A 26022-nucleotide genomic window follows, 5' to 3' on the forward strand; every position below is an offset into this window, starting at 1 on the left:
TTTTTGTTTATTTGTTTTTTAACTTACATCAGGCATTGGGCGACGAGAACTACATTTCAATACGAGTTATATGTGTCACTGTTGCACTGACACACATTTAAAGTTATAACACACATACAACGTTATAACACACATTTAACGTTATGAATGTGACTGGAATATTTTGGAATTCGGAGTGTTTGCTAATGCAGCAGCTAACCGGAAGTGAACGGGGCAAAGTTGTTGCCCTGGCAACAGAATAGCAAGAAACGTTATACTGTTAAAAAGAGCCGTTGGAACCACTGTAGAGAGCCAGTATGCCGGAAACAGGCCACAAGTACGCTAAACTTTAGTTATCAGGATTTTAAACAAGTAATACACAAATGGAGATTGAGTTGAACCTTTAAATAATCTAAAATAGACCTGTTGGGCGATACAGGTAAGGGAAAGTTGCCCCCTTGTTGAGCTAAAGTGGTTGCTAAATGTCGTGTTTTATTATGTTCACTTTTGACCGTCAGAGCCACCGTAGACAAAGCTATGTTAAACAAGTTGTTTTTGGCGACATTTTGTTACATATTTTCTAATAAGCAGTCAGGTGACTGTGGCGCCAGTTTGACAGCCCTGTTGGACGTGACTCAGCTCATGAGTGCAGCTTTATTACACCGTCGTTAATCCACTCCGGGGACATTTTCCGTGTTTTGTCGTGTCCTCTGTAAGTATGTAATGGAGGGAGTGTGTCTGTCTGTGGGCGGTTACAAACGGTGCGTGATTCACAAACCTTATTTGTTCCTACTACTTTGAGCGCCATCTTGTTTGTAACTCGTCTACGTAAGTGGTAGAGTTTCTACCGAGGGGGTATCCAGTTACCCTTTTTCCAGCTTTAGACTGGGAACCTCTCCCCTGTAGTACTCGGGCGCATATCGCATTTGCTTTATCGCCTTTCTCTTGTTAAAAGAAAATAAACTTTAGTCTCTCTAAGTGGACAGACATGAGCATCGAAACGCTTTTGGAAGCGGCCAAGTTTTTGGAATTGCAAGCCCTGCAACAACAGAAAGCACGTGGTAAGTTGGTATTTTATTAGAAATACAGTTTAGGTTTTTCCAACTATGAGACATGGTTTGTAAAGTACTTAACGATTCAGTGTAATGTGTCTCTGTAGGATTTTTACTCTGAGAAAAAGACAAACCTGTTTATTTTCTGATTTATCACCTCAATACACAAGCTAAATACAGTATGCACATCACCTATGTGTTCCTTTTAAATTAAAATATGACTAACTACTGAGAGGAGCACGTTTCAGTTACTGACAGTTTAGTTTTACTTTCGTATTCGTGTTAATATAACGCTACAAACGCATGCAGAATTTAGTCACCTCTTGCATTGGGTCGTTTAACAGTGTGTCTCTCTCTCAACAAATTGTAGCTGTCTAAAATAGCTAATAAACATACAAGGGCTGCTGCAGTATCAGGGGTGACTGCATTGAAACCTGCTGCATAGACAGGGTTGTTACAATGACAGGCTGCACATCAGCATTACTGTAAAGTTATCAGATTATTTCCCTTTATGCTCCCGCTTGTTAGTGTATTTATTTCTGCACGCACAGCTCCGAGACATTTAAAGTCAAATAACCAAAACATGCAGGAATAAGGGCGGTGGCGCAGGGAATGCCAAGCTCGTTTTACATAATGACTTGACATCGTCTGCCAGGGATCAAGTGACTCTGGCTTTCAGGCTTCCCCTACATGTATCTGCACCCCACAATCAATAATATAAACAGTTGTAGTTATTTAATCCCGTGTACATGCATGTTTCAGTTTGTTTGTGTGTTGTGAGAAAAAAAAACCTCCCTGGTTTCAGTCTTTCGTGGAGAGCTTTGGGTGTCTGTCGATGACGTGTACCCACCAACCACGCCTTCATACGTTCACATCAGGGGGGCTGACCCCGCCCTTTTTACCACGTGCATGCTGGGCTACCCCTCCCAAAGATTGTTTATGAAGAAGATGAGTCACTACTATATGCAGTCTGGTTAAAACCCTGCCCACCTTCTCCCAAAAAAATGCACTACACGTCTGCAAACAAAATTTGGAGTGTGTTTATCCAGAAATACAAGTAGTGCAGTGTGTCCCGGTTCCACACTACATACCAACAATGGTATACATTAATGGTACGCTAGTTTTACAGCTAATGTCTAACAGGAAACTACGCAGAATACATATGGTTGCATGACAATAATCATGTCATAGCTGATTAAATATCACAAAGAGAACCCCCCTTTTTTATTGTTATTTTGTCTCCTACAGTTTTCACGAACAGTTGCAGTGTGACATAAATTCAGATATGGCCTTGAAATGATATCACAATATTATAGTTTTACAATATTGACATTCTTGGCTATATGACAAAAGATCATAAAGATATGTAAAATATTTTATTATTAATTTGAAGAACAACCAGTTGCAACAAATAAGTGTTAATGTTACGTGTCAGGATAAATGTAACAGGTTGGTGTCAAATATTTAGTAAAAATTAAACAAATTTTAACCCTGTTCTTTAGTTTATAAGCAACAACTGTAAATCAGAGTGAGATCAGATTCTGTATACACTTTAAATGGAGCTTATTAATAAAATCACTGAAAAAAAATCTTACGTTCACTGCACAGCAGTTTCAAAATATAAATAAGAAAAATTACCTTTGAAAGCAAGACCCTAAATGGGTCTAAAAATGTCCACGGTTATTCATAAAACATTCAGGACGGCATCCTCAGGTGTCCAGGCCCAACTGACGTCTCAGTCTACTCCTTAATGTTGCCCTTACTGAAATGTGTATAACTATTACCTTCATAAATTCTCATAGTATAAGACAGAACCAGTGTTAGTAAAATTAGCCCCTTACAATTTTCTTTTTCCTCATTTTTGAAGTTGTCTCAGTTTGTGAGCACATTGATTAAAAGAAAGCTGAGGTGAGTTAACCAGACACAACTGTGACAGTGGAACATATTCTTCAACCTGTATTAACAGCACATATGAAGCGTTTTTCAAAACCATTAAACCCATTAAACCCCTTTCACCCTCAGACCGTAACCTGCAAACACTGCCAGTTGTGTATGTCATAAGTTGCTTGTTCAGTTGCCCTACTTTGCCATTAGAAGCATTTCTATAACGTGTTCCCGCCTCAGAGTGGAAGTAAAGATTATATTTCATGGACCAGTCATTAGAAAGCAAAGCTGCAAACACTGACCCGTAACCTTTTTTTGTAACTTCAGATTTGACCCTGACAGCAGATTTGATTTTAACTATATGTACTTTTGTTACAGGCTTGAAAATAGATTGACACAGAATTTAATGAAATTGCTGTCCCTATACGCTAACGACAGGATAACGCGGCAGCTCAGACATGTTGCACCAAACAAGCTCACTTTACACTTTAAACTGATGATATAGACATTTTACATGAATGTTATCAGCAAGCAACTTTTCAGATTCTGAAAAGGGCTGCAGTTCTTCACCTTCAGCATTATGGAGACATTTGTGATACTCAGAAAGCTTCGGAGTGAGAGCTCCTGCTGCTTCCCTCTCCCAGCTCCTCTGGCATGCTGCATTGGGAGAGCAGATTCCTCCCTCCTCCTCCTCCCGCCTCCTTCCTCCCTGCTACTGTAGAGCAGGTCACTGTGTGGAGAAAAGTAGGCCAGTGTTTCTCTATGTGCTGCAGTTATATAATGTCTATAGAAAATCCTCTTGTTTTTCTGAGTGCTTCATAAATGTTCCCTCGGAAAAGGGCACTCCTCAGCCTAGTGTGTGTTGGCACCACAATATTAAATGATCAGTCTCTCATAACGGGGCATTCAACATCTTATGAAAGCTGGCTTGTGCATTAACAAGAACATCTTGTTCTTTTCTACTTATTTCTACTTCAAAGAGAGGATTTCTCAGTAAACATTCATGTACATCGACAGCAAACAAAGACACACTGTATGGTTAAATAAGATAACATCAAATTGTTCTCATGAGCTATTTACACTTGGAAATTTCCTCTTTTTCATGACAGTAGGACATGTTTAGAAAGTTGCATCAGTGTCCCAAATATTTTCATATGAACAAAAAACAATATATAAATATGCAGCTATGTATTGGCGTAACATATCATTTAATTTAAAGCTTTTTTGGTAATAGCTGAGCTAGGCCTTAGTGGAAAGATTTGTTTGTGAAAGTATAATGTTCCTGAACTTTGAACTCTTAACTGCTCGTCAAATACAATTTTGGAAGATTGTAAATTGTGGGGAACTCACTATACGCATGGGAAAATATTAAGCAGTATTCATCATATAGAAAAGTTTTTTGTTTTTTTTTTGACAGGTTAAGCCTCACTAGTTCTGTCACAATACTGGAATTTCCAGCTTCAGTATCTTGAAAAATATTGTTTTTGATGCAGTTTTCAATACCACGGGGGAAACTGATATTGGGGAAGTTGTAACAAGGCTATGACATGACAGTTTCTTTTTCTTTCCTGGTCAGCAGCAGAGAACAGCAGAATAACTGTAGTAAACATTAACAACAAGAGCTGGTATCAGTTTGTTGATAACTGAAAATGAATATTGAAACCCTTGGAAATATCTGAATCAATATATATCTGAAAATCAATATTTTTGACCACACTAACCCGAATGACTAACACTAAGTACTAAAGCAATCGGTTTAATTTTCAAGATGGAAATGTTAGAGAACATCCTAATATTCGACCTGCTTTAAATCCTACTGTGGAATACAGAGTCTGGTGTCTGACATAGTATTGTACATTTAGTTGCCACATTATTAGGTACACCTTGCTGCAAGTAATGCAGTTTAAGGATACATTCACACTGGCGCTATTTGGACAGTAGTTCGGTTCGTTTGGAGTGGTGTGAATGCTCATTCGAACTCTGGTGCGGACCAAACGAGTGAACCCTGGTCCGCTTGAAAACTGGGGGTCTCGGTTCACTTGCAAGTGAGCCCTGGTGTGGTTCGCTTACAGTGGGAAATGCAAACAGACTATCCAGTGAACCAAAGAGAGGAAGTGACGTAGAGCGAAGTGCATTTTGAGTAGAAAAAAACAAAGCCAACAGCACAAACTGGGAGAAGAGGAGGAAAAAAAAAAAAAGAAAAAGTTGGAAAATGTCTTGTGGACAGAGGTGGAGTAGTGAGGAGGTGCAGGCGCTTACTGATATATGGTCATAGGACTATGTGACTAGATCTTTGATCTAGTCACAAGTAGGGCTGTATATTGGCAAAAATCGCGATACAGGGGTTACAATATAATATATTGTGATTTTTTGCAGTACTGTAAGCAAGAATATATATTGTGATTTTTTTTTTAATATTAGGAAAACTTATAAAGACCATCACCCATATGAATTGCCGTTTTAATGCATTCAGAACAGTGGGCTTTGCTATGATCACAGTCCCTGTAACACACTAACGATATGTTGTTACACTGGAGGAGAAGAGTCAAACGGCTGAGGATAGATGTCAACACTGCTATTTAACAGTTGGGGGTCTAACACAACACATACTGAACCACTGCCATGAATCTTTGCAAGTAAATTATTAATTAAAGAGAATCAATACAGTCTCACAAAACATAATGTTGCGTTATTCAAGTCTACTGATATTTCTTACACTCCTACAAGTCTGCATAGATGAGAATTGTTCCACTGGCACTCCGAAAACTGATGATACTGTGTCCATAGGGGGTGGTCAGTGTATCTATAAGCTATAATCCTTTACATTGATATTATGGGGTTTTTAGTGGCCAGTAAAAAACGTCCCTTAGATGTAATTAAGTCTGCCACCGAAACTTTAGTTCTGCAGCGAAGGGACCAGTGTGTGCAGAGCTGCAGTGACCCCGGTCCACTTCATAATTACGTTAATGACTTGTATTTGACATCTCTAACAGTGAACATCACAGCTGCCATAGCAACTCGGCAGCCTCTTTCTCCAGCATGCATACATCACGTTGAGGGTGTCTCGAATGTGATTGAAAAGCACTATCAGGCTGATGAAACCCTTTGATTCCAACTCCTCTTTTATTACAGAAATACTGCAATATCACACATATTGACAAGCCTCTCACGTTCTCTGAAGCGTGTCCAGACAAGTCCAATTATTTGTCACATTTATGGGTTCGCTCTCTGCTGTTGGATTTTTCTTTTGAGTGTAACAAGTTTCTTTTTCACAATGTTTGATGTGATTTCTTCAAAGGTGTCTGAAGTCGGCAAAGTAGATTGTTTTTTTTTTACATTGGCGTGGGGTTGCTAACTCAGAAGTAATCTCCAGGAACAGCTTCTTAAAGATGCCTTTATTACACTCCTCACAACACGCAGCATGTGTTGCCCTTGACATGATAAGGGCTCCCTCAGTGTAGGGCTTTGTTAGTAGAGATGGAGAGCAGACTTATACCCACGTTCCCAACACAGTTTGGTCACTGGACTGTGACTTGGTTTACATTACAGCAAGATGTACCTCCATTAGAGCAACAACCTTTTTTCAGAGTTCGCTTGAAGCTTGGCAGGATTTTGTGAATGTAAAAGACACATATATTAAATCCTGTTACAAAGAAGCACAGAAAAGTTTTTATTTGACTTGGAACACTCTTTGCTGGTGATGTAAGATGTTTGTCCGTATCTTCATGTAATCATGTATTTGGCATCACTGCTGCACTGATAAACAGAAGCCTGACGTCATGTTTCATGACTTTTACATAATGAAGTTCAAAGTTTTACTTGCAGAAATACCTGTAACTTTAAATCTGGAACAGGTCAGTCAGGATGAGTGTGGCAAGTCAACAAGTACCTCTCAGTGGTTTATCAAATATTTAGTCAGTTATTGGTTCATCTTCCATTTACGCCAGTTGCGAGTGATAATAGGCCTGTTTTATATTCTCCCACAAACTTTGCTGAATATTATAATATAGATTGTTTCTCTATAATTTAACAAACCAAAGGATAGTCATTATTGTTATTTGCTGTAGTCATAGATGTATAACAACTACTAGATACTGGACACCACGATGGCGTCAATTTATTCCAATGGAGTTGCTCTCCTGGCGAAAGTTTTTACAATAGTTTTACAAATTTGAAACTTCCATGGATCAAAAATTCATCATAGAAACAGTCATTATTGACCTTGTTTGCAGATCGAGGTATCCTGTTCATAGTTTTACAGGCGCCTCTTGTATAATGGTGGTGTTTATGGAAAGGTCTCTCGGGCCACAGGGGATTTTTTTTTCTGCAATACCGCAAATGGCCACTAGGTAAAATTTGAAGCTGAGCTGAGTTGCTTTGCTGGGGGGCTGGGTGTGGTACTGTGATTTATAGCACCTGAAGTGTAGGAGGAGTGTATAGGAGGAGACTGTGGTATTTGTTCTCTGAACCTGCCTTGTTTCTTTCACAGAGGATGAACTAAAGGAGAAGCAGCGTCTGAAGCAGTTGGCAGAGCAGAGGCAATCTGATGTGAACTATAACTCCGCAACCCACATCAACCATGTTCCTAAAGCAGAGGAGCTGCGACCTGAGTGCCGCCCAGCACCCATACCACCCTCTCTGCCTCCTCCCTCCATGCCCATCGCGGTCATCCCCATCCCTGTGGTCACACCCAACCCTACAGGCTCACCCACCCTGCCCGTTGCCACGCTCTCCCCTCCAGCTGCTCCACCACCTGCCGCCACTCTGCCGCGGTCCCCACAACCCAAACCCGACCAACCAACATCTATCCTGACCCCCAACCACAAGCAGCTGATACAGAACCACAGTCATCACCCACAGCTCGTCACCCAAACTAACAACACTAAACTACCGCAGCAGACACACCAGCAGCTGGTTCATCGGTATCCTGGTTCCATCGTGTCGCCCCCACAGCAACATGCCTTACTCCCTCAGTCAGGCCCTGTGCTCCAGCAGGCTCCTCTACAGAACGGCCCTGTCAGCCGGGGGAGTCCTCCTGATGACGGCCGCCAGCTAGACAAGAAGAGGCCTGGAGGGTGCGTCTAATAACTTGTTTACATTATAATTTAGATACAAACTGAGTATTCTTTCTCATTGACCTTTTAATATTTGCCAACCAATGTATCAGTCTATATAATGTGAAACATATAGAAGTACTTTTGACCTGTAGCCTCCTGAAACCTTAAAAGTTAAAGAGCAAAATTTAGCCTTTGTGAAGCTGTTGCATTGTTGATTTTTCACCTCCAAGACCTCACTAAGCTATCTGCTAGCAACACAAACTTTGGTTGATTTTGATTATTCTTGTCACATTGCCCTTTAAACACCAAATTCTTACTGTGCTCTCATCTGTGCTCTTACAGGGCAGGCACAAGAGAAGTGCATAACAAGCTTGAGAAAAACAGGTGGGTTCAACCTGTCTACCATAGGGCCTCCTTAGAGAGTGAGAGCGACCAGAGGTTATTTTTTAATGTTACATTTGAATGCTAGTGTACTGACTACACAGTGGGTGCTTCTCAAAGTCAAGTGTGGTTCCCTAGTAGGACGGGTCCTTCCAAATCGGCAAGAATTGCTTCGAGCATTTGCAGAACACGTAATGGAACAGTGAAGTGAGTGTACAGGTGTGGGTCATTGAAAAGGTCCCAACTTCAATTCCAAGCTACACTGTCAAAAACAGTGGAAGAAATGGATGCTGCATTGCCAGCTGTGCTCCAGACTAGGGATGGGACGATACACAATATTATCACAGTCACTCTAAAAAACATTCACAGGAAGTTGATTGTGGGGAATTTCCATTCATTCTTAATAGCAATTAATACTGACAGAAACACATTTTCCTTTACTTTGATGGAAGACATTTACGATGGCAACTAATTAAGTTAAAGGGTTTTTTTTGGGGGGAGTTTTTCCTTATCCGCTGTGAGGGTCCAAAAGACAGAGGGATGTTGTATGCTGTAAAGCCCTGTGAGGCAAATTGTGATTTGTGATATTGGGCTTTATAAATAAAATTGATTGATTGATTGATTGAAGATACAAGCCTGCTGCCATTTCGCTCGTCGCCATTTTTAAAAAACAAGCACGGCCAAGAACTGGCAATGCATCAGTGCTCTCGCCTTACGAAAGTCAGAGCAGATTTTTAAATTGGGTCTTCAGATCTGAGTGAAGATTCAGTAACTGGAATGCCCATTTCTTGCCTGAGATTTTCTCCGAAACAGATTTTCATTAACTGCTGAGGTGTAATAACTTAAAGTTTACTAGCACATTTTCCTTGTCTCCAAATCAGGGGACAGGACCAATGAAAAGTGCGCATAGGATTGAGGATACACTCCAAATTCATGAGAATTCCCTGAACAAAGGACTCGCTTCTTGGTTGGTTAAGTTGTTCTAGACCCTGGAATAGTCCTTCAGTGACATTCGATAATGTAGGGTCTTCGAAATGCAGCCGTTTAATATCCCTCTTTGACTTTGAGAAGCACCTACTATGTTTCCTCTGAAACTGACTGATGCCTTTGTTTATTTGTAGCTGTTTAATTTAATGCTAAGCCTGATCTTTGTTTTGGTCACGAACACAAATTGAAAATGTTGTTGTGGTATTCATCTGGTGCTAAAATTAAGCCAAGTGTGGCTTTACCATTCCTGCCGTCTCAAATCCCCTCTCTGTGTTTTGTGTCTGTCAGACGAGCACACTTGAAGGAGTGCTTTGAGACGCTGAAAAAGAACATCCCCAACATAGATGAGAAGAAGACCTCCAATCTGAGCGTGCTGAGAAGTGCGCTGAGATACATCCAGGTAAGACAAGTCTAGTTTGTTTGTTGTGCGTTCAGCAAAGGCCCATAGCTAAACAACTACTACTGTATCAATGCCAGACCTTCATTGTATCCATGGTAAAAACGTGCTTGGCCTGAATTGCCTGCACACAGCTCTCACCTCTGATGTCACAAGCAAACATGGAGGTGGTATTTGCAGTGCTAGCCATGCTAACAACAGCCCCTTTTACACTGCCAGATTTTCCGTGAATGTTGGGCCGATTTGCCGGCCAGCTGCGAGCGTTAATACACACGGAGGCGGAAAGGCGAGTTGATCCGAGGCGCCCAATTTTCCGCCTCGTAGGGTAGTCATATTGGCGGAACCCTTTAAGTTTAAACAGACCGAGGTGGCCCTCTACAATGGGAGGGGCTGTTGGAGACTTGTGGGAGGAGCTCTTGATGACACCGCACGTGCGAGCCACTGGCGGTGGATAAACAGGAAACAGCTGATAGCAGGCCATTAATCGTCAGATGACGGGGACGGTGAGGAATGGGCCAACTTACGAGAGAATCGCTGTCTGACTAGTACCACCTGACTAGCCGCAGCTTCCCTCCCACGTCACTGTTTACATCACATGCTGAGCTACACGTTTTGTTACTTGCTCACGCCCCCCATTGCCCCGAAAAAGGCGTATTCTTAAACAAAAGTAGGTTTGTGGCAAATTTCCACCCTCCCCAATTTTATTTTTATACTGCCAATGCTGAAAAAACACTGATTGGGCTTTCCTGCAAATTTGCACAAGTCCTATATAAAAGGGCTAATGGTAACAGAACTCATAATGTTAACCTGAGGCTAACCAGACGGTGGGCTTTACACTTCCACAACAAAATTGTCCCATCACTGTGGGTCTGGATGGCGTTATCAGTGGTAACCAGTTGCATTACTGTAATCACATTACATTTGTCTGTAATGCTGTAAAATACGGCACTGTTTATAAATTTAGTAATCACATTACAGTTACTGAGTAGTCGGACAAGGTGAGCTTGTTTCCTAATGGTTATGTTTTTACTTGCGTAAGTAAAATAAGTTATCTGCATAATGGGAGGAGAGAAAAAAATGATTTAAAGTGCTGACAACAGCAAAGCCGCCCAGTGCACCCTTGTAGAGGCGCTTCGGGGCAGTCTTATGGTGACTCTGAGGAGTAACAGGTTGAGGTTGTCCTCCTCATGATATATAACTGCTGCTTAAATGATAAACATGTCAGACAAGATGGATGTGTCTGCTAAAAAGCCATGGTTTAGTGAGGCAGCACTAGAATGAGTTAGAATGAAGGTGTCTGGCCTGTTAAATGCCATTTATATGCACTTAAATATGTTTTTTTTCCATTTAAGTCTTTCATCATCTAGTGTTAGGAATAGGAATAGTTTTATTTTGAGGCATTTATAGATAATGCTGTGTCGTCATGATTCTCTGATTCTTGTTTTGTGCTGATATGTGGGCATGTGTAAGGTTTAGCGTTATATTTTAGCTAGCTACGTTACCATGCATCTCAGGCAATGCTGTGGAGTAACACAAAAGTAATGTAGTAGTGTAATGAATTACTTTCTACAGAGAGTAAATAATGACCGTAATGATGGTGGTAACCCCGAATGAGTGCAGTACAGAGCAACAGTGATTAGCTAGCTCTTGGGACATTAAGGAAGGGACCAACATGCACGCGCAGCCGGCCCGGCTCCCAAAACAAAGAACAGAGAAGCTCTGAGGGAGCATGACTTCATTCTCTGCTCAGGGCGCCATCACTCTGCCTCATTTTTCAAAGCTAATAGTGGTCTGCTGCTGTAATAATGTTCAAACTCTCATATATAGAGCCTTTAAATAAAATATTCTAGCAGCTGACTGAGCACTTATTATCAGCCTCTAAGCTCCAGCTTGTATACTGCATTCACTACATGTTTGTGAATCTTGCTACGACTTGTTTGTACACGTTTATTAGCACCCACTGTTTTAAAAGCATGCTGCAGTATGAGCCAGAGTCTCGGGTACAAGAAGAGGGACATTTGTTTAAGAAGGGAGGCAAACAAAGCATGATGGTTTATATAATGTTGTCCTGCTTTTCTCAGACATTCCTTGTTGATGGAGAAACACTTGCTGTGATTTTTTTCAGGGATGAAATTGATTTGAAAGGACACAGAGTACAAGATTAGTGATGTTGGGTCGTCTCTGTCTGTACCTAATAAACATACCAATAGTGTGACTAAATAAGTTTGAGGCCTGTTGAAAACCTTCTTCCTGCCACAGCATTGTTTCCTACTTATCACTCAGAGTTTCAGTCATGCCCTTCTGTCTTCCTCTGTTTGGACCCAGTTTTACTGAGTAATCTCTCACGCTTCATTTGTTTTTCGGCGTCTCTGTGTTTAATATTAAGTATAAGTGCCATGTCCACAATGACTCACCATGTGTTTGGAGCAGGCCCTCACTATGAGAGTATTCTGGCTATAAACAGGTGGTGCAAAGGTCCACCACTGGTCTAGTTTAACTCTTTCGGACTGACTGTGCTGTTGAGTGTGTTATGGTGTTTACTGTGGGTCAGTTTTTCCCCTCCTCCTATAGATAGACACAGCAGGGTGGCAGCTTTAAATCTGAAACACAAGCTCATCCATGGGCCCAAGTTTGCATGAGCTGTTGTAATTTAAGCTTGGCTGTCATGTTGTGTGTATTGGTGCTCTAATTATTATGCTTATATGATCCAGGTGCACAGTGCTTATTAGATTTTTATGTGAAGTAGTAGAACAGTTTTTATTGCATTTACACTTGTCTCGAGATGTCTGCAATTTGGTGTGCACATTGAAAGCCCTTCTCAGTTACATGCTCTTTTACGGTATCTCGTGAAAAGATCTAATTCATATTTCTGATTATTATATAACTGCGCTGCGGGTTTACTCATGTAAATTTTGCAGAGGACAGTGTGCTGCTGATTTGATGCTCTGAGAGGCAGCAATCTGGTTATTCCTCCCTGTGCGTAGATATGGAGGGAAACTAGGACAGCGTGGGTGCAGAGCTCGTCACCCAGTCTCCCTCCTTCTGCCCCCTCTCTGTGTGATTAAGCAACACGGTGCTAAGAGTGTTGTGTTCGACTGGCAGACTGACCTGGCTTTCTTTCCCTCCTAACAACAGCTGAGCTGGACACGGGACGTGTTTAAAGCAAATAGACTGAAGAGGGAAAAATGCCACAGCTGATCCCATTTTCTGCAGAAATGTCAACTGTAACAGCCTCATCATGTCGAGCGAGGCGAGGCATACACATTAAAGTTACATCCCAATAAAACAGTTTTCTTAGCAGTGACAGGTCCTTTTTAACAAACCTGGTGATTTAACAGTTTATCTCTTAGAGGTCGGAACAGTTTAGCTGCTTTAGTCTTCTCGTGTATACGTCTTTGTCCTGGGATGGCTTTTTCACTGGCATGGCTGGTGATGTTTTGTTTTGGAGGGGTGGAGTAAAACAGGGAACTTAAGGTGACGAAAGGCCAAAACAGAACACGTGTACACACTGTCATCTTGACATGGGTGGTGCAGATGCATGTCCTGCCTGCATACACCCCCCTCCCCGCCCCTGTCCTTGCCCTCCTCTGGGTTGACAGCAGAAAAGCAGCCTGCACACAAAACACTGAGCTCAGGAGAGGTTTCAATAAGAGGCTTTAGGCTCAGTATCACATTTCATCTGATTTACATTGCTTTTATCTCAAGTGATAACTAAGGAAATAAGTGCAGGCACAGTAGTTTTATCAGTTCTCCACAGAAAGCCACTGGCTTGACCAACAGCTATGTAGTTCAAGTTTCACTTCTGGGTTTCAGCTCAGGTCCAAATGACTCAGCAACTTACTGACCAGAAACCTCACATGCAAATAGCTTGCTTTTCGGTAATTGTGTTTTTATAATAAAGCTGCTGGGGGTTTTTACTTTACATGTGTTACATCTTGTTCCCAAAGGCTTTCCCCTGAGCCTGTAGTGGTGCTGCGAAAGCCGAGGCTGTAAAATAAGCCCTGATGCATTAGAGCTCCTCCTCTCTACTCCCCCTCCCTTCCTCCCTCCATCCTGCCTCCCTGAGCTTTTAAGGCCACATGAGCAGCAAGCACATGGCTAGCCTGAGCCGCGTGACGTCACCCCCCCGTGCTGGGCCCCCGCCCAGCACTGCAACAGGCAGGACTTGCCGTACCACCAGGCTTAGCTGCCAGCAGCAGGGAGGGAACATGGAGCGGTAAACACAGGGCTCGGTTTACTCCGCTCGCGCTTCATTTCCTCCTCAGAGCTGACTGAACTTGTTCCTCCACTGCTTGTCCCCAAATGCCAGTTTGAAACATTTTGTGCCATCTGGTGGTGCATGGAGGTGGAGGAAGTCATGTGCTTTAATATTTAGCATTGTAGGTAAATTACATTTATTTGTGCACGTAATGGCACATTTCCTATGAAGCCTTACCTTGAAACAAAGCACTGATTGCTTTGACATTTATTATTCATGCAGCCCTGTACATTAAAAATAATCAGTCTTCCTCGGCAATCGAGGTCACTGTTCTTCAATATTTCAAGGTTTTTTAAGGTCTCTGCTTCGTCTTTGTGAAAGTCTCAGGGAGTCACTCGGTTTTGCTTTTACGGTTTGAGTCAAGACTGCAGTGAAATTCAACATTTCATTTCTGTGGCACAGAAGTGTGCATATCTATCTCTTTCTGGGGAAAGAATTGAAATATCTGCCCAGTTTAATACGATAAGAATGTGCAACAACACAGATACATACTGCAGATTTGTGGTCTCACAGCACTTTTGGACTGCACTGGAGCATGGTCTAGACTGTTGACTGGTCCTTAGCCACGATGAGGTAATTAGGTCAGTTATGACCAGCACAGGCTTGTACACAAGGAGTGGTGTGCAAAAGTAGGATTTTTTTAACAGTTAGGCCTTTTCTTGTTAAAGCAAGGCACCACGTGAAGTTCTCTGTTACGCCTCGAAGGCACAGAGAGACAAAGGTTTATGGTTACCACACTGTCACAAGACCTCCGTGCAGAGGCCTGATCAGTCATCCAGGCCAAGCAGCGTGTCTGCAACGTGGCCTCCTGTGCTCCTGGCCCTTTAAGAAAACCCAGCCTTGTGCCGTCTGCTGCAAAAGTGAGTCAGTGAGTACAGCTTGTATTGCTCTCTTTCAATCCCCCGCTATCTGCTGCCCTCCCTCTCCTGTTCTCTGTGGGGCCATGTGCTCAGCACTCGCATTGCTTGTGACAGCGCTTGAGCAGTGTTTACCTTATACACACACACACACACACACACACACACACACACACACACACATAATGCAGCCTATCCCTGTACTGATCTAGATTTTCACACGCAAACAAGGTCGAGGTGGGGCCTTGTCTTCTCTGGTCGGAGGAAGTTGGGAGGCTCAGGGGTGCGGCCATGTGCAAAGAGACAAAAGGTACTTGGCACCTTGTGTCCTACCAACCTGGTAACATGATTAACAGGGTGATAAAGTCTTGCAGGATCCATCTGCGACAGACTAGGTTTTCAGGTTTACACAGTTAATCTCAGACTGCCTATGTCTAAAGAGGCGAGCACAGTGTTTGCTCAGTCCTTCATCAGCACTGTAACAGAGAGAGTTCAGTGGGTCTCGGTGTTTGTGGAGCGTTTCTCTCTCCATGAGTCATAGTTTGTGGCATGCACAGTTGTGGCGCCGCTCACATAAAGCTGCCTGCTAATAGTTGAGTGTAAGAGGGAGGCAGCCAGCCCTTTTTGGTCCACGTGTCACATATTTTGTATGCCCTTAATACCATTTCAATCTGCCCTGCTGACAGTCTCTTTAATAAAGATGCTGTGTGTGAGAATCTGTTATCCGTGCACCTTTTTACACCCAGGGGAATAAGACGTCTTTATACATTTAAACAAAGTCAGGGGAAAACTAAATGGCACCTTTCGCATATGAAGGTGTGCATGGTCTTTTAGGTTACCGAGGAAACCTTATGAGGGTTTTCATCTGTTTCCATGACAACCAAAGATGGGGGCATTTCAGTACACCGTGTGATGAGACAGAGGATACTGTTAATGCGTCGAGACTGAAGTACCGATATTATCAGCTCTTTTCAACAGAGAGTGGCTGTTGAGATACACATCTGTGTGTCCAGATGTTCATGATGGTAAGGATTAACACACGTTACTCATCAGTGGAGTATTTGATATGTCCTGCGCTCTGTGCTTCAATTAAAATACAACAACTTTATTGTCTGAATACCAGTGTGTGTGAGTGAGGAATGATACAATACTTTGGTTGTTTCTTATGGTTCTCCACAAGCACTCGACCTTTTTTTCACAAGGACTGAGATACAAAGCAGGCGGCAGTGTGTGTCATGTTTGTCATTTGTGCATTTGTGCATTTGACGCCGCGGCTATCTGAAGGGGCTAAGACAGTCTTTCTCTCTCTGACCTCTTTGACATCCTCCTTGTAGTCATCATCATCCACCTGAATGTTATTAGCTGACTCTTTGTAAGAAGGCTGTCTCAGTTATGAAATGATATTGTGCTCCCTGTTACTCTCTCATGATGTGGATGTTTGTCTTTTCACTGCGTCTTGGTCAAACTCTCTTTGACGGATGCGAAAAATGCAGAAAATCTACCCTGTTCTAAAAATTGGATGAAAGTTTCAGAGTCGGTCTGTAAATGTGACCGACACAACAGGAGGTATTCATTTTATACATGCGACAATTTCAGATGAAAAATACGGACTTGGTGGTGTGTAAGGCCTTAAAGTTTTCAACTGTAAAACATCCTGCTCAGTATGTAACAGTGCCGGCCTATAATTTAAAGTGCAATTCTTTACTTTTAATCCAAAATAAACAGCTTGTTTGTATAGATTAAATTGGTTTTTAATTATGTTCTTGTCAATATGTGAACAGGACTTCTTCTGAGTTTGTATTTGTGTGTGTTTATGTGACCGAAAACACCCCACGATGGGATGTAGTCCAAGCACAGACCGCTTGGCCCGTGCATTTCTAATCCTGGATAAGGACTGGAGACAGGTGCTGAATTACACAAGGCCCGCCTTTTGTCCCCCTTTGCTATTTATGTATATTGTGCTGTAGATGCACACGCAAAGACCACACTCGGTCTGCATACAGCCACAATTGGCCCAACACAACACACGCAGATGCCCTTTTCTCAATCCGGCCCTCACACACAAGATCACCTGCACATGTGCTGTACCCTCACACTCACACATACACGGTGGCATGAGCACTAACAGGAAGTCCACCCTTTGGGGAAATGGCTTTATGATCCTGAGTCATCAGGTTGCTGGTTACAGATTTCACACACTGTCATTTCCCTGAGCCTCTCCCACCAGGGCCAGGGTCTGTGTCTGATACTTTGACCAGGCTGAGCTCAACGTGAATTATATCAAGTGTTTAATTTGAAAACACTAATCCCCCGACAGAATAAATCTGTCCTGTCTGTATTAACAGCAGATATTTATTTAGGAATAACTGAGGAATTAGTTTATATGTTGCTGAATATTTATTTGTACATGTGCGTTATTCTTACTCAGCGTGAAGCTTGTTATAGTTTTTAAACTCTTCCTGCTGTTGCTGTGTACGGGGGAAGTCCAGCTCAGTTTGTTTGGTTTTGCCTGTGTCAGCTGACAGGTTAAGGGAAATTGGGTCACCGAGAGCCACTGCCTGGAAGCACCTCCTACTTTCCATACTCGTCTCCTCCCTTCTTCCCTCCTCCACCTCCTCCTTCCCTTGTGCTTCTGTGGCTCTGTTATTTTGCTCCCTGCACACAGGCTCAGGTCACAGCAGGTTTATTTTTAAATAATTATTTCTCAGACTAATTCCTCATTAATCAGTAGTAAAGACAGCAGGGGCATAAATGCAGGTTTTCTGTCAAGGTTTATTGGTGTGCTGTGTTTTATTTTTTAATCAGCGGACACCTTTTCCTAAAGGTGTTGGACATTTTCTAGGAATTGGCTGGTTTTTATCGGAGGCCTGATTTACATGATTATACATGAATTAATGGCACAGTCTTCGTGCTCCTTTAGTGGCTGAAGTGGCTTAACCTTGAACTGTCTATGTTTTGTTTATGTTTTGTTTTGCATTACTGATCTGATTCAGAGTCCTGTGCAGTTCTGATTTTCAAGACCTGCTCCCGAACTTAAACCATGACTTGTGATAAAGTAGCATAAACTGGAAATACTTAAGTAAAGTACAAGTGCCTCTAAACTGTGCTTATGTGCAGTGCTTGAGCAAATGTACTTAATGACTTTCCACCACATTTTCAGCAAATGAAGAGCATTGTGAAACTAATTCAGTATCCTCGCAACAAACTGTATCTTTGTTGTAGTAAGTGGAAGCAAGTAATTAATTTCATTATAGTAAAAAGTGCCTCTAATTGGGCGTCAGACTCCACTAACAACTCCCATTACATAAGGGTATATAAGTCAGTATATCATAGGCAGATACAAAACTATCAACTAAGGCCTCAGACATGAATATGGAGTTAAATCCACGCCTCTCTGACATAGTGTCAACAAAAGCAAAGCTTCACAAATGAAGGATTTATATTGTTACTGCTGTATCGGATTATTGCCAGCCTAATAAACTGATAACAGCATGTACATTTACTGGTGGCAGCTCAGGCCATCACGGAGTCACTCACTTCATGATTTTAGAACCTATTGACGAGTTTCACTATCATCTTCTTCTTTCTCCTTCTAGACGTTGAAGCGGAAAGAGAAGGAGTACGAGCATGACATGGAGCGACTGGCCAGAGAGAAGATCGCCACGCAGCAGCGATTAGCAGAGCTGAAGAACGATCTGAGCCAGTGGATGGATGTGATTGAGATCGACCGCGTCCTCCGACAGACAGTGCAGCCAGAGGAGGACCAGGCCTCCACCTCCACTGCCTCAGGTAGGCTGACAGTCAGGGTCAGATTACTGGAGACCCACTGGGATGCCTCTGTGTAAATAATAAAGATAAACTATGTGGATTTTCCAATATGGTTGTATATAATATTTCCCATATTAATAATAAAAAAAAAAAAACAATCCCTCTCGATCATCACTTATGACCCACTAGGAGTATAGTGGTGTATTTTTCTGCAGAGACTCTGCCTTTGCCAGTATTTTCTTATTTTTATTTTTGATTTTATATACTTGAGTTGAGTTGAGGTTATGGGTGTGTACCCCACAGTGTTCAGTTGAGGTCTGGACTTTATGAAAAGGTAGCAGACCATAAACAGAGCACATTTACAAGATACAGAGCTGAAAAAACAAAAATATAGTGAGGCATTAAGCCAGGTTTTACTTTTGCTTTCGCTTTCGTTTGCGATACTGTTTACAAACAATAACTCACAGTCCTTCATAGTATACCTTTTAGATTTAGGAAATAGTAAAATTAAATACTACAGAAATGATACTACTGAGTTAATTTTTTCATCTGTTGCAGAAGGTGAAGACATTATGGACGACGACCTGGAAGATGAGACTCAGCAGAGAGCACAGCCTGCCTTACCCTCCGTGCCTCAAACCATGAAACCTGAGCTGCACAAGACTGCAACACCCACTCAGACCCCGAACCCGACCCTAACACCCACCACACCCACCACTACCTCTTTTATTACCCAACACATCTCCATCCAGCACAAAGTCCCTCTGCACCAGCCTCAGCTCCAGCCTCTGGCAGCAACTCCTCCGCAGCCAGTGTCCAAGCCCGCAGCCCCACCTACACTCACGACCTCCAGCACTCCCACCACCCCCAGTCAGCCTTTGATCCCCACCCAGACACAGATGGTGACCGCGTCCAGCCTACACCCCACAGTCATTGCTCACGCTTCAGTGTCCCATCCCTCAGTCATCCAAGCAGTCAATCACGTCATCCAAGGCGGTGGGCCCAAACATATTGCCCACCTAGCTCCCTCCACCACCACCACCAGCACTGTCCAGTTAGCCCCCGGCCACCAACCCATCGGCCACATCACCGTGCACCCTGTGGCTCACCTGAGCCAGCATCTACCTGCCCTTTACCCCCAACCGGTGGCTGTCACACAGTCGGCTGTGGTCGGCCATATCACCCACACCCTGAACCACACCCACCCTCACATGAACGGCACCGCGACGAGCCAACCAGCTGCCACCATCGTTGGCAAGCAGACAGCAGTGAGCACGCAAATGGTGACCCACCACCCACAGCTGGTGGGTCAGACGGTGCTCAACCCTGTGGCAATGGTGACCATGCCCTCCTTCCCCATCAGCACTCTGAAGCTGGCCTGAACACTGCCGACAGGACCACCGAACCGGGAGACAGAGACGCCCCTCGATAGGGGAGAACCACAGGCCTCAGATCAGGCCACTGACAAGTCCACAGCCAGGGTGAGCAGGTGGACACCTGGCTGATCCACAGAGAGTCACTATCATTCAGAAGCATTACAGCTGATATCAAGAGGGGAACATTCCTACAAAAAGAACTCTTATTACCAGTCCAGCAGTGTCCTGAAATTTCGATCCTGAATTTAGGATATGGTCAATAGTCATCATGTTGTGTATGTGTGACAGTATACGCTGGGCAGCCCCTTACTTCTCATCCATTGTTACAGATAGAGGAGCAGTAGTCATTTTCATATGAGCTTTACACAAACAGCTTCATCTTGGGAAATGCCAGCACAGTGTCCGTGTCAGCCCCCTCTTACAGTGTTCATGTCGTTACTAGGTGGTGGTCAGACTCTCCGTTATCACTGTGACTGCTGTGGATTAACCAGTAGTTGATCATGTACTTGAGAGGCTACATTGGGTTTTGACTGCTGTGACAGTGTAGGATCAGAGTGCTCAACGCGCCATAACCACCACATTGGGAATGTGATTTAGAGGAGCTCCTCCTCTCCAGCAGAGGCACATGCTGCAGGGCTGGAGCAAAATCATGGGCTGAACTAAAGCTCCAGATCAGGAGCTGCAGTCCTCAGTGATGGTATATACAGCAATTGCCCCCCCTGCTGGCAGATTGTGTTCAATGTAGTACTACTCCCTGGTATGATGCTGAGGATGTCATTCAAACAATGGCCACTTAAAGGTCCAGTGCAGTGTGTAGGATTTAGGGGGATGCATTGGCAGATATGGAGAATAATATAATAAGTATGTTTGCTTAAGTCCAAATCACCTAAAAATAATAATAGTTGTGTTTCTTTTACCTTAGAATAGGCCATTTATATCTACATTGGGAGCAGGTCCTTATCCACAGAGATGGACATGTTGCACTGCCGTGTTTCTACAGTAACCCAGAACAGACAAACCAAACACTGGCTCTAGATAGAGCCATTCACTTAGTTTAGTAGTTAGCAGCCCCTTCACGACAAGAGCAGCGGAAAAACACAGATTTTTTAATGTGAAACTGCTTTATTCAAAAGGTGTCCATTTGTTTCTGAATGTCTAGGTTTTAAGTTATCAGAGGAAATAGGTGAGCAGTGGTCTGTCTCCGACATGCCAATCAGTGTATGAGAAACACTGATTTGTGACGTATCATGTGGTCTGGTGTGAGAAAGAGACCTCTGTGGATAATTCAGCTCCTGCTAAAAACTTCCTGAACAATGAATATTGAAGGAATTCTAACCGGGAGAAGTATAAGATGGTAGCTATCTGCAATCCTCACAGCTAGATGCCACTACATCCCTCTAACTCTTACACACTGTTCCCTTACAGTAAAAGAATAAGCAGTTGTCAGGGTTTGACTTTCAGTGTTGGACTCAAATTGTTACTTATCTCTAGTATTTGTCTTTCAGACATACTAGCAACCGTTCACTGAGCACAAGTCTTAGTTTTAGGATGCAGTCACATATATTTTAAAATATCCTTGCCAAATGGAATCAGTTTTACATGGCCCCTAAATCTACCACAAACAATGGTGTGTTAAACACTTAACGTTTAGTTACAAACTCAATGCTACAAGAAGAGGGAGCTGAGCGTTGAGAGGTTTTGAATGTGAATACATAAAGGTCCATAAAGTGTAGTAAAGTGTGTCTATGCTGTCTTGCAGGGCAAATGGTAGTAGGATGTGTGTTTGCATGCTGTGAATGCATGACATGACTGTGTTAATTAGTGATAATCTTGAAAGCGAGGAGTGTTGCTTTGCAGACCTCAAACAGTTACAGGAGGAATGTCACATTTATTGGTTCAGAGTTGAAGCCTTGTCATCCATGACTTTGGGTTGGGATCGGTATAAAGTGATTTCAACAGCTGGCATAAACCCAATCATTTTTTTAAGACTATCCTGACTATCATTTTCAAAGCTAGCACTGTGAAAATTTCTATTAGTCTCAATGAGCAGCAGTTTAGCGTAGCACTTGCTAAAACAGCAACATGCTGTGCTCTCCTTATTTAATCTGAATGTACTGATTTGTGAAAGGACATTGAGTAGTGCACTCATCTGAATTTAAGCCCTTTTCTTTCTTTCAAGAAAAATGCGATTTACTTTATGAAAGTATCACGTGTATGTAAAGTGTAACATGTACAACTGATTTTGTATTTTAAGATTTACCGTTGCTTGTTTCATCTGGAGAATAACCTCTGTTCAGTGTAAATTTGGTGATATAGTTGATTTTTTTTTTTTCTGGGACCATGTACAGTGCTGTATATCAGGGCGTGACGACTGCACAGACCTCTTCTCACGTTGATATCCCATTTGGTCTCTCTGTAAAGTATTCACCCAGCAACTGTTTTCAATTTTGTTCTGATGCAATATGATTAAAGCAGGGAATCTTAGTTTGTTTTTAACTAATTAATTGCGAAGATAAAAGTAATGCTATTTTCACCCTCATATTTTATGCAAATGGTCCCGAACAAATGCATTTTGAGATCATATTGTAGCAAAACAAAATGTGTAAAAATGAACAGGGATTCAGATACTTGAAGAAGCAACAATATACTTGTGTGTTTTCCCTATGGAGAAAGTTTAAGTTGTATATAGCCTGTAAATGTTGGGCTGCATTTAGATCTAACTGTATAATGTAAAAAGCTGGGGAAATATGTAAAATGAAAAGTTTATAAAAAAAAAAGATAGTTAATAAATTGTATTATGTTTACAAATGTCTGATGCTGCTTTTTTGTTCATAAGCAAGTATGTTTTTTATGTTGTATATCAGCAATACAAAGACTATTTTATGGCTGCAACTGATGAGTATGATAAATTAATCAGGCAATTATTTGCTTGCTCAATCATTTGGGAAACTGGGATGGACATTTTTTTCAGTTTACTAGCCCTTAATCAGGATCAAACTCAAAACCTCAGGCTCTATAAGCAGCTGTCTAAAGTCCTGAGCTGCTGGATCTCATAGTTCAGCTTTTATTTTTGTATGTGATTAAATAAATAATGAAAAGTCATAGTATGTGTTCATGAGTGTCAAAGTTACAATATATCATGCCATTAAATGTCACAGTATAGCATTCTATGAAGAATTGCCATTAAATGACATAATATTCCATTAAAAAATGCCATAAAATAAAATATAGTGGCTATTCCATTAAAAATGCCAGACTATATTATGTAACAAAAATATAACTTTTTATGTACTTTGCTGATTTCTGTTTCATAAAAATGATCCAAAAATGCTGTAGTTTATAGTGTCATGAAAATATCACAGTATAGCATGCTATTAAAAATTCAATACAAATTTCATAGCACATTATACCATAAAATATGGTAGAATAGTATTCCAAAAAAAGTGTCAAAAATGTCATAGTATAGCATGTTATAAAAAATTACCATAAAACTGTCATAGTGAAGTGTCATGAAATATGCCATTAAAATGTCATAGTATAGTATGTCATAAAAAATGCCCCAAACAATGTCACAGTATAGTATGTTATGAAATATGCCATAAAAAGGTCAAATTAGAAGATGTAATAAAATATGCAATAAAAACGCCAGAGTATAGTACTGTTTATCACAATAAATGCCAAAAAATGTCATATATAGTATGTCATTGAAAATTACCATGAATCTGTCATAGTATAGTATGTCATAAAATATACAATAAAAAAGTCATGGTAACATATGTCATAAAATATGCTATAAAAATGTCAAATTATAAAATGTCATGAAATATGCAATAAAAATGTCATAGTATAGTATGTCATGAAAAATGAACCATAAAACTGTCAGAGTGAAAATATGTCATGAATAGTATGCCATTCAATATACGATTAAGACGTCATAGTATAGCACGTCGTTCAAAATAGTATGAAAATGTCATAGTACAGTATGTCGTTCAAAATTGCATAAAAAATCATAGTATAGCATGTCATTCAAAATAGCATAAAAATGTCAGAGTACAGTATGTCGTTCAAAATTGCATAAAAAATTATAGTATAGCATGTCGTTCAAAATTGCATAAAGACGTCACAGTATATCGTGTTGCTCAAAATATTAAAAAAACGCCATAGTATTGTGTCATTCAAATTGCATAAAAAAGTCATAGTGCAGCATGACATAACATATGCCATAAAAAAGTCATAATATAGTATGTCGTTCAAAACTGCATAAAAATGTCATAGTACAGTATGTCATTCAAAATTGCATAAAAAAGTCATAGTATAGCATGTCATTCAAAATAGCATGAAAATGTCATAGTATAGTATGTCTTTCAAAATTGCATAAAAACATCATAGTATAGTATGTTGTTCAAAATTGTATAAAAAGGTCATAGTGCAGCATGACATAAAATATGCAATAAAAAGTCATAGTATAGTATGTCTTTCAAAATTGTATAAAAATGTCATAGTATAGTATGTTGTTGAAAATTGCATAAAAAAGTCATAGTATAGTATGTCGTTCAAAATTGCATAAAAATGTCATAGTATAGTATGTCCTTCAAAACAGCATAAAAAAGTCATAGTGCAGCATGACATAACATATGCCATAAAAAAGTCATAGTATAGTATGTCGTTCAAAACTGCATAAAAATGTCATAGTATAGTATGTCATTCAAAATTGCATAAAAAAGTCATAGTACAGTATGTCATTCAAAATTGCATAAAAAAGTCATAGTACAGTATGTCATTGAAAACAGCATAAAAAAGTCATAGTATAGCATGTCATTCAAATTAGCATGAAAATGTCATAGTATAGTATGTCTTTCAAAATTGCATAAAAAAATCATAGTATAGTATGTTGTTCAAAATTGTATAAAAAGGTCATAGTGCAGCATGACATAAAATATGCAATAAAGAAGTCATAGTATAGTATGTCTTTCAAAATTGTATAAAAATGTCATAGTATAGTATGTTGTTGAAAATTGCATAAAAAATCATAGTATGGCATGTCGTTCAAAATTGCATAAAAGAGTCATAGTGCAGCATGACATGAAATATGCCATAAAAAAGTCATAGTATAGTATGTCTTTCAAAATTGTATAAAAATGTCATAGTATAGCATGTCGTTCAAAATAGCATAAAAATGTCACAGTACAGTATGTCGTTCAATATTGCATTAAAAATCATAGTATAGCATGTCGTTCAAAATAGCATAAAAATGTCATAGTACAGTATGTCGTTCAAAATTGCATAAAAAAGTCATAGTGCAGCATGACATAAAATATGCCATAAAAAAGTCATAGTATAGTATGTCTTTCAAAATTGTATAAAAATGTCATAGTATAGCATGTCGTTCAATATAGCATAAAAATGTCATAGTACAGTATGTCGTTCAATATTGCATTAAAAATCATAGTATAGCATGTCGTTCAAAACTGCATAAAAAATCATAGTATAGCATGTCATTCAAAATTGCGTAAAAAAGTCATAGTACAGCATGTCGTTCAAAATTGCATAAAAAATCATAGTATAGTATGTCGTTCAAAATTGCATAAAAAAGTCATAGTGCAGCATGACATAAAATATGCCATAAAAAAGTCATAGTATAGTATGTCTTTCAAAATTGCAAAAAAATGTCATAGTACAGTATGTCGTTCAAAATTACATAAAAAATCATAGTATGGCATGTCGTTCAAAATTGCATAAAAAAGTCATAGTGCAGCATGACATAAAATATGCCATAAAAAAGTCATAGTATAGTATGCCGTTCAAAATCGCATAAAAAAGTCATAGTATAGTAGTATGTCTTTCAAAATTGCATAAAAACACAATAGTATAGCACTTCAGCCGTTAATCACTGTCACCTGAGGGGCTGGTGCGACATGGGCCTCAAAGAAGCATCTGTCCTAAATTTAGAACTCTGTAAACATGAGCCTTAATTTTACTGTAAACTATGTCACCATTAATACATTATTTAATGGCGGAAAATCTCA

General features: G+C 40.7%; 1 protein-coding gene across 2 annotated transcripts; it reads left to right on the forward strand.

The window, feature by feature from the left end:
• Positions 1–270: 270 nt before the first annotated feature.
• Positions 271–22789, forward strand: mnta (MAX network transcriptional repressor a). Of its 2 annotated transcripts, XM_049576176.1 has the most exons (6): positions 271–1040; positions 7405–7990; positions 8315–8356; positions 9629–9740; positions 18449–18641; positions 19179–22788. In XM_049576176.1, exons 1-6 carry the CDS (start codon positions 968–970, stop codon positions 20000–20002), a joined length of 1830 nt encoding a protein of 609 aa, XP_049432133.1. In that variant the 5' UTR covers positions 271–967; the 3' UTR covers positions 20003–22788. The 2 variants fall into 2 exon arrangements, with proteins under 2 accessions (XP_049432133.1, XP_049432135.1); XM_049576178.1 differs by lacking the exon at positions 8315–8356 and having other exon boundaries at positions 19179–22789.
• The last annotated feature ends 3233 nt before the right edge of the window (positions 22790–26022 follow it).

This window comes from Epinephelus fuscoguttatus, linkage group LG5, assembly GCF_011397635.1.
Source record: "Epinephelus fuscoguttatus linkage group LG5, E.fuscoguttatus.final_Chr_v1".
Lineage (NCBI taxonomy): Eukaryota > Metazoa > Chordata > Actinopteri > Perciformes > Serranidae > Epinephelus > Epinephelus fuscoguttatus.

Excerpts from the sequence above, each read along its gene's own strand:
- mnta (XM_049576176.1), top strand. The coding sequence starts at position 968 with ATGAGCATCGAAACGCTTTTGGAAGCGGCCAAGTTTTTGGAATTGCAA. Across the intron at positions 1,041-7,404 it reads GCAACAACAGAAAGCACGTG|AGGATGAACTAAAGGAGAAG; the intron begins GTAAGTTGGTAT and ends TTTCTTTCACAG. Across the intron at positions 7,991-8,314 it reads GACAAGAAGAGGCCTGGAGG|GGCAGGCACAAGAGAAGTGC; the intron begins GTGCGTCTAATA and ends GTGCTCTTACAG.